The sequence below is a fragment of the Apis cerana genome, linkage group LG2 (assembly GCF_029169275.1).
Source record: "Apis cerana isolate GH-2021 linkage group LG2, AcerK_1.0, whole genome shotgun sequence".
In the NCBI taxonomy this organism is placed as follows: Eukaryota; Metazoa; Arthropoda; class Insecta; order Hymenoptera; family Apidae; genus Apis; species Apis cerana.
In genome coordinates, this window is record NC_083853.1 from 14,839,669 (window position 1) to 14,849,165 (window position 9,497).

The window sequence follows — 9,497 nt, forward strand, 5'->3', positions numbered from 1 at the left end:
ACTAAACGGCAGTATCCGAAAGATATCGAAATATTCCGATCATGCACGAACCCCCTTCCCATCTAACCGTTCGGCCGCTTCTCGCGACGCGTCACGGCCGTTTTGATCTTTACTTTTTAGCGGGAAAATTGAAATAGATTCTTCTTTGTAATTTTTTCCATTTTAAGTATTCCAAAAGGATATATTGGATACAGAATTAATATTGATAATATTGTATTATATGTAAATATGTATATGTATATGTATATATATATATAAGAACCATTTGATTTGTAATATATTTTTATTTTTATTTCAGAAAAATTTTGTATGACAATCCAAGAGGATATTATTTCTAGTACATCGTAATACTGTTAAACGATGAGCATCATCGGTTTTATTCGCGTTCTGGAATGTAATTCCAAAATAAAAGATGCATTGTCTAACGTAAGCTATATATAGGCAGTACCGAATGTTAAATATGCTACATAAGCTTCTTTCTGTACACTCTTTATGTACACGATACACATGATATACAGAATTTACATGTTAATTTTTTCCTAATTCCTCTATACGTGAAATTTATCGATTCTTTCAAATTTTTATCTCTCCTATTCTTTACATATAGATCTGTAATTAGTCGAAGAAATATGTGCGACATTATAAATACAAGTTATAAACGTAAGAAAAATATCAACTTAATTTTATCAACGTGCGATCGTTTTATCGATTTTGTCTTTATCGATCTAAATTTATTTTCTTGTTTCCTGGAATGTGCGTGCTCGAGCGCATTATTGTATTGTATACTGTAAAAATATTTATTTTGAGCATAACAGTGATCACATATTATTCAAAGCAACTGAAACTTAAATTAACAACAAACAATTTGTCAAGTGAATACTATCTTTTGATTGAATAAGATTAGGCACAAGATAGGCACTTCAATATTTTATAATAATTGAAATCCACAAAGATTTTTAATTCGTACTGAACACTCTTTTATATATTTCGTTGAAAATCTCTTGTGCAAATAATCCATCATAATATTTGAAAAAAAAAATTTAAGTTAATTATTGAATTATTGGACAATTATTGCTTGAAATCTTTTCAATTTTTTTTATATTAATAACTACTTAATATGTAAAAAATAAGAGTTAAAATAACTAATTAAAAAATAAGAATTAATCTATACGTAAGCCTTTTTTTTTTAACGTATTAGGCAGCTATAAATTCATTTGTAAAACGCAAATATAGAAAACTATTATATAAGGCAATATTTGTTAACAATGATCTTATAATTTTTGTCATTTTACAATACGTAGAATTTGAAGTGAGAGGTATACCGGTATATATATATGTATATATATATATATATATATATAGTAAATTCATTGTTTAAATATAGCAACAATAATTTTCGATGTTTGCACTTACATACGTAATCTTTGGATGTTTAATACGATATTTGAGTATCTTTTATTGAAAATCAAATATCTTGTCCATGTTGTAACATATCTTATCCATTCTATATATTTCTAAATATATTAATATAAATTATTCTAAATATAAACATTTAGAAATTACATAGGATAGAAAAGTTTTGTTTGCAAAATGGAAAACAAGATTTACAATATACGTAAAATCAACTTGCAATAGCAAGTTGAACGTCTTGTTTCTTATTTTACGTGTATGTAAAACATTGTTGTAATTTCCTTTCTTTTTTTTTTTTTTTTACAACGAAAATGCTTATAAATTTCATCTATTAATTCTATGTAGTTTCACTCTTTTTTAATCACAAATTATGATTAAACTTACAGATGTTCATCATTTCTTTCTATTTCTATTTCTATTTCTTCACAATATCATCCTAGTAAAAAAGTTCGTATATAAACTAATACCTTACAGAGTCTGCGAATCATCTGAATCAATCTCGACAGAAATAAAAGAGCGCGTCAAAATTCGCTTAAGTACTTTTCTTCGATCTCTCGATTGATCGGTAGTCTCCTTATTTAAATATCATAGAAACACTTTACACATGTTTTTATTTTCAATCGTTCTTTCGCGAAGTTGAAAAAACTAAACTTCGATGATATACCATTCGTGATCCTGCTAAACACGATCATTTTCGTTCACGACCGTATCCTCGTTATCTCCGTGCATCATGGATAAACGCGACGTATTCGCCATATCTGTCAACAGAAGATGCTCATCCAGGGAGCTCCTCGAATGTTCGTCGATCAAATTATTATGCCCGCTCGTGCTTCTAGCCAGTCTCCGTACAATTTTCTCCCGCCTTTGTTTCTCCCTTTCCGATTTTAATTTCGAGAACTCGTCATCGGAATTTATGCTGCTGCACGACGAAGTACGAGTACTGATAAGATCACTGCCGATTCCACTGCCGACATAGCTCGTCGCTGGTTCATAAATAATGCTCGAACGTGCCGATTGCGTTGTCCGTTGCGTTCTATGGCCAAAAATTATTATAAGGAAAAAAATTACAATGTATAATTATAACAATTGTAATTAATGCTTTTTTATATAATCTAATATATAAATTACGTAATACCAGCCTTGAATCAGGCACGTATCGCCTATCGTTGGCGCTTTCGCCGTTACTTCCTTCCAACACGCCACCGGTTATGGGGGCGCTGCACGAAAATATCTCTCCATTTCGCGAATGTTCCATACCAGGGACAGCGACGGGGGCGCTCGGTGGCGGCGGTCCTGGTGAAAATATGCTCTGCACGTGAGGCTTCTTGTCTTGTGACTTCATCGAAACCAGAGTCATCTGCTCGTCCGCTTCTTCTTTAATCACCCCGATCCTCATCGAGCCCCCTCCCGCTACGTGAAACGTTTTCAATTGAGATTATAAATATTTCGAAAGTTCGAAATTTACCAACGTACCGATAATCCGATTTTGCAACGAGGCGGCAGAACTGGAACTAGCCAGCCTGCCAGGGGTTTTAGTACCGCTCGACGTACCGCCATCTGGCCTATCATCTTTGCTAAATAAACGTTTCAGCACGCTGGTCACGCTGTTCACTCTCGTCAAAGAATCCCCAATGATACTCGGTGTGGAGCCCCCACTCAAGGTACGATCCCGAGTGCTCACTCTGCTCGCACTTCTACGAGAGTAAATATATCTTTCAACGATTCTAACGCACTCTGGATGTTTCAAATATTGTACATCGATCTACGATAACCAAATATATATATATGTATATATATTATTACCTCGCTATTTTACCACTTTCGGTAGCGCTCCTGGTTATAAATTTTTACAAAGAGAAAAGGAAACAATATAATATTTAAGAGAAAGTACAACTTTAAAGAAGAATTTTAACCAACCTCGACATTTTTCCAGTAGCTGTAAAGTGTATACCGGACTCTGCGTCGTCTGCCACATCGCTACGGAATTTTTGCGGGAAATCCGCCGCCATGTCATCGATCCTTGCAGTGGACGGTTGAAGCTCCTGCTGTGCCGCTGACAATTGAATACCGGCCGTCGAAGGTTGTGGATGTTCTTCACGAAAAGCTTGAGCCGCCGCTGTATACGGAAGCTCGGTGGGAAATATCTCGTCCCAATATTGATCACGGATTAATTCTGGGTGCTCGTGATGCATTTCGTCAACGATGAGGTAGCTAACCTTAACATTTGATACAACATATACGAAATTAAATGAAAATATACATATATATGTAAAATTAGTGATCTTAATTACGTACTTGTAAATTTCTATCGATTATCCAGTTCACTTCGAAATCGTCGTCGTCCTCGCCGAATGGATTAATCAACGTCTCAGCTACCTTCAACCAGCCCATGTAAAAGAAGAATTGCAGCGTCGTGAATACTGGGAAATAGAGATCGATCTTTGACGTGGACGAGTTCTGCACCCACTGACGGCCCATCACGCTCGTTAAGAAATACGTGTACACGGCCAGTGTTACCACCTAATTAAACGGTTTACATCGTTAAAAAAATTCTGATTAACAAATCAAAATTCAGCACCCCGAGTACCTGAGTGTAAACTAAAGGAACGCTAATTGTATCATAGTGCATAAGGCTACCGCAGAGGCCTCGAAACTTGTTCAACTCGTCTATCAACGTTTTCACGGCGAAGTCGTCACGAATGCGACCCTCCTTCCTCGCCCGCGTCACGATACTCGACGCCCATACTATTGGCAGCCAGTGCTTGCTAGGCTTAGGAAACTTGGCGTTCAGACTTTGGAATATGACCAACTCGTTCTCCAGCAGCAGACCGGTCTCCACGAAATGCTCCAACGTGGGGAAACGTTTCTTCACCCGGGGTGACACCATCGCCAGTACCAGCGTTAAACAGACGCACACGTATCTGGAAGGGGAAGGAAATCCTTGCAAATATTATGCTTGCACAACTCTGTCATCGTCCATTGTTATTATTCGCCTGTTTTTTGTTATAGAAATGGAGAAAGCGTAGTACCTGACGATGGTTCGCCGCATCAATCGACCCCTCTCGTCATTCCCGTGTATCGTGGCCGATACGAAAACGGCGATCGAATCCGGCCACGGTATCACCATATATTGATTCCACCATCTGGTCATAACGATGCTAACGTAGAAGCCCAGGACGAAAGATAAAGGAATTAGGTCGCTGTACTCCTTGCAGTACGTCACCACGGCCTCGAAGATCTTCTTCTGTTCGTCGTCCAGTATCAATCGGTAGATACTCGAGAGCGAGTAATATATGAAGAGGAACAGGGCTAGGTCCAACCAGACAAGCTTGTATATGCTGGCTCGCCATCTGAAAGCAAAGGAAAGCGTAAACAATAATAATCGATCGATGAAATAGAATCTCATTGGAAATAATGCTTGTTTAATAACTTCAAAAAATATTCATGAATTTACGTAATACGATTATTATCAAGAGTGCAACCAATTCCAAGAAACGTTTCGCGATAATTTAGTCTAATGGATCATCTAATGGCTATTACGAGTCTATTCTATTTCGACGGAACGTATCGGGATATGTATTTCTTTGGAAAATCGCCTTTGGATCGTGTCAAAATCATTTCGTAATCGCGCTATCCTTGAATTTGACGATTCGCATCCGCGTGGCGAAGCCTCGCACAATTCTCCATTGTTCACACGCACTCTAATCGCAAGCAAAGTCGGTGTTTACGCGCGAACACGCGATCATATTATGTTCGAAATAACATGACCCGATAGTAACTAAACTGGGGTAATAAATGCGAATCGATTCGCAGAGTTCTCGAAATGAATTACGGCATGCCAGTCACAGACTTTAGATATATCGATTTACGCGATTATATTTTTATTTTCAAAACTGTGACTCCCAGTCGAAAATTTATTATCCCTGGACGTAAAACAATTTTATTAAACGTGGCTCATTACGTCGTTAAAAAGTTGTTATCGTAATAAGCGTTTCGATAATGATTAAAAGTGAATACTAAAATGCGTGAATAGTTGTTGGAGGAATTAACAGGTTTGGGCAAATTTTTCAAAAGGACAATATATAAATGTATAAATTGTTACGACGAATTGATTGAAAAAGCGAAAAGAACGCAGAAATCGTTAGAAAGCGACGGTAAAGAATTCTATGAGGAATAACTTGAAACATCATTGCATGTAGGAATATATACGTAAGAGAGATAAAAATGGAAAAGTTAATAAAAATTGAAAATGTAACGGTGTGAGAAAACTAAAATGAAAAAAAAAAAAATAAATAAAGCCCAATTAATATTTCATCCACAATGATTCATTCCATTCAATCACAACGATGTTTATTTTTAGATCGGTATAAATGAAAATGATGAGAAAGAATTTTTTAGCTTCTTCAAACGATTAAATCAAACAAACGTGAAACGTGTAAGCCCTTTGTGCGATTATTGACGAAGTATTGGGACATTAGCGATAAGATCTTCATAGCGATGTGTAACAGACATATACTCGAAGAACAATCTTAGTTGTGTTTCTTGATAATATCCTTCACGCTTGTATACCTGTGACACATTTTCTTCCACGAACATTATGACGGAAGTATTCGAAATATCATTCGACAAACTTTCGATTATTTATCTAGTAACTGATAGTTGCATTAAAAAATAAAGTCCACAGTTTTAAAAATAGATTTCGATCTATTTGCGGAGCACACTTCGATTTTTAAAAATCTATCGTTTGCTCTTTATATGAATATTATCTATCGAATGTTGACCATTCCGATTATCTTCAATCAAAGTAAATAACACGATATTGCGACAGAATTGATAATTTTATTAACGCGACATTAACATTTTATATAATGTACGAGACAAAACGAAAGCAAAAGAGAAAATATATTTCTCGCCCACGATCTTCTTTTTTCGCACGCAACATGTCAACCGAGTGAATCGAACTACCAAGCCAAACCGCTTACCTTAGGAGTAATTTTAGAAAGCAACCGAGACCTTTGCAGGTAGCGACTTCAGCAGTATAAGTGACTGTCATCTCTCACGATACACCTGCTGTGCCGAGAGACACGGCATAACCAACTACGATTGCTTTAAAAATCTCGACACTCTTGCCAGAACGTTGTCTCGCTAGGATCATCTGTTCCCGCACCACATCCTTTTCTTCCGTTCTTCCAGGCCCGATACCTTTGAAACAATCACAGCTAGATATAGGATTAAATCGTGTCCGACCTTATCTCCGAACTCTTCCCTCTCGATGGACGGACAGTCGAGAAGATTTCGAAGGTCATTCTCAATACGCTTTTCATACACGTCTTTTCTTACGTCTTCGTCCCTCTTTCCTTCTCTGTTGTTCAATTACGTAATTCGTGGCAATTGCATGATAGCGAAAACAGCGTTACTCAATGAAACGGTTCACTTTCGATTCAATTTACCTGTTACACGCTGCTCTTGATGAAAGAGCATGGCATTAACCACGAAAACCAATTCTTTTGATGTAACGTAAGTAATCAAAATATTTCAATGATCAACAATACAATCCGAATCTCAAGTAATTTTAGTTTATCACGTTTAAGTTTCTTCTTTCTTTGTTGAAAATTTTTATTTTCGTCTAAAATGTCGTTTCGCACGTTATCTTACTTGTTGGCACACTTTTGTCAGAATATGCACGTTAAATACGTTTAAGATTAGTTTTTTTTTTTTTTATTAGTTTCTTCAAAATAGCTATATTGTTCCTAAATTTTTTTACGCAATTATACCTTACTTTTTTTTGTGTCATCAATAATTCACTGCTGGTATTTCAGTGCTTCCTTTCAAATCTTATTGTTATTTTACACTTCGTATGAATACACTATTTATAAGAATGATAACATGTTTAACAAGCAATACCAAAGTGTCACAATTTTCGTTTTAACTTCACGAGTGAATTTAGAATCTAGAATGTCAAACCATTCTACCGACGATAACGATCAACTGATGATTCATTGATATTTTTTTAGAAAGTGAACTCTATTTTATAGTATTACTGTAAAAATTCATTTTACTTTTATTATCTATGTCATTCTTATCTGTAAAAAATTTAAAAATTCAATGATATATAAATGATTTATCACATATATACAACACTACAATAGAATGTTCCATTGTTCAAACATCTTTTGACTATTATACCATATCTACAATTTTGATTTTTCTCTAATCTATCTTATAAGTCTTATCAAATTATTTCGTTTGTTGTCACGTTTCTTGATTCCTGGTAATGTACAATGCCAAACCATTTCCGTTTTCGGTGTAATGACTCATTTGACGTTCTACATATATATTTTACGGATTCTATGCAAGTCGCGTTTCCTAACCGTTTCTTGCTAGCAAATGTATAATACAGTAATCATAAGAATAAACTGGACTAGTAATCTTGTGTATAGATCGTTATCATGTTATAGGCAATCCGTTATCGTGCCGTTGTCCTGCTTTACATTCACGATATCGAACTCGTGAAATTCGAAATGTTATATTTCTCGCTCTTATTATGTCGACCAATTTTCGTCATATAAGAACACTTATATCGCTCATACTGAATCATATAAGAAGGTATATCATTCCTTTCGCATACGGACACTGTGATAGATGGCCTTGTACAAATATTCCACTATAATATAAATTTAATGTTATATAATAATAAATATTATTTCTTGGATATTATATATATTTATGTACGAACTGTTATATATCATCAATCGATAACTATAAACTCACATATGTTTCTTGATTTTTACGAGAGAGTAAAAATTTATATAAAAAATATCTTAAAGATATATAGATATTCGAAAGAAAATTTCAATTAATAAATAAACTATATATAAATACAACTGACAATTGTTACTCTCATAAAATATCGGTTCACTTCTATTCATTTGATCCTTGATATTAATTATTACTTTTAATACATAAAAGATTTCTGTTCCATCCTTAAAACGATGAGAATTATATATATATATATATATAAGTTATTCTAAGAAAGAAATTAGAATGATGCAAAAGAAAAAACATGGAACATTCATTTGTATATAAAAAAATTAGTACTAATTTAACTTTATTGTATGCATTATATTTAGTGCATTATTAAAATCATTTAGCGTAAAATCAAGGATATCATCAACGTGACCAACACTCATGGATGGAAAAAATTTTATTTTTAAATGTTAAAAAAAAATATTAAAGCTCGATAAAAACAATTTAATTCAAAGATTTGCAATTTATAATTAGTAATATAATGTAACAAGTAATGAATATTATAGCCTTTGTTAACATAACATACAATAGACTATTTCCTTATCACGTGATTTTTCTTATTGTTTGTTTGACTACTCTAAAAACAATTTAAAAACTTTGTGATATAAATCCGGTTACAGATCCTATTCGGATCAAAAAACTCCGCATTTTCAAGTAAACCGTAACTTCATGACAAAGAAACTCAAATAATTCTTAAGAACATCTTATTTTTCACTTTGTCCTTCTATTCTATACACGCTTTGTACAACCATACTACCGAATTTGTAACACAGTTGGTCGCGAGTTTCCCGAAATACTAGGCACAATCGCGACCAAATAAAGCGGCTAGCAAATCATGAACGTAAAGTCCACCTGTCTTTGACAGAAAGAATACTGAATATATGCTGAGATAGTCATTGCTGCAGCACGCTAAAAGCGCCCTCTCCCCTTTCCCTTCCCTAGCCCATCATCAACCTTTCAGCCTATCCCCACCGAGATTCCATGTTTCCGCATTAACCAGTGGTGCTCATGGCAACTATCAACAGATAAATCAGTTTTAAAATCACGTTTAATCCAATTAAATGTAATGAAAAAAAAATAATTGACGAATTAATGGAATATTCTTAATGATAATTATTCTTAGAAATATGATAATAATAAAATTTTGAAACAAAAACTAATTTGAAACATATCAATAAAATTGTAAATATTATAAAGATAAATTCTAAATGAAATTATAAATGAAAATATATAATCTTATATTAATCTTATATTAATATTAAAGGATTTTAGGAAAAAAG

At 34.1% G+C, this 9,497-nt stretch overlaps 1 protein-coding gene across 18 annotated transcripts; it reads right to left on the reverse strand.

The window, feature by feature from the left end:
• Window positions 1–1,692: 1,692 nt before the first annotated feature.
• Window positions 1,693–9,103, reverse strand: LOC108002891 (bestrophin-4). Of its 18 annotated transcripts, none has more exons than XM_062071613.1 (10): window positions 8,975–9,077; window positions 6,393–7,493; window positions 4,440–4,760; window positions 3,998–4,331; window positions 3,706–3,930; window positions 3,328–3,626; window positions 3,214–3,243; window positions 2,884–3,104; window positions 2,550–2,820; window positions 1,693–2,443 (listed from the first exon to the last, which is right to left on the reverse strand). In XM_062071613.1, the coding sequence occupies exons 2-10, from the start codon at window positions 6,461–6,463 to the stop codon at window positions 2,089–2,091; spliced, it is 2,127 nt and encodes a 708-aa protein (XP_061927597.1). In that variant the 5' UTR covers window positions 6,464–7,493; window positions 8,975–9,077; the 3' UTR covers window positions 1,693–2,088. The 18 variants fall into 18 exon arrangements, with proteins under 18 accessions (XP_061927597.1, XP_016920358.1, XP_016920357.1 ...); XM_017064869.3 differs by having other exon boundaries at window positions 6,393–7,276; window positions 8,744–8,997; XM_017064868.3 differs by having other exon boundaries at window positions 6,393–7,360; window positions 8,744–8,997.
• Between the last annotated feature and the right edge of the window lie 394 nt (window positions 9,104–9,497).

Bases quoted from the DNA above. Each gene is read 5' to 3' on its own strand.
- LOC108002891 (XM_062071613.1), bottom strand. From the start codon at position 6,463: ATGACAGTCACTTATACTGCTGAAGTCGCTACCTGCAAAGGTCTCGGT. The intron at 4,332-4,439 runs GTACTACGCTTT...TTCCCCTTCCAG, and splicing joins ATGCGGCGAACCATCGTCAG to ATACGTGTGCGTCTGTTTAA. The intron at 2,821-2,883 runs GTACGTTGGTAA...CGTTTCACGTAG, and splicing joins GTTGCAAAATCGGATTATCG to CGGGAGGGGGCTCGATGAGG.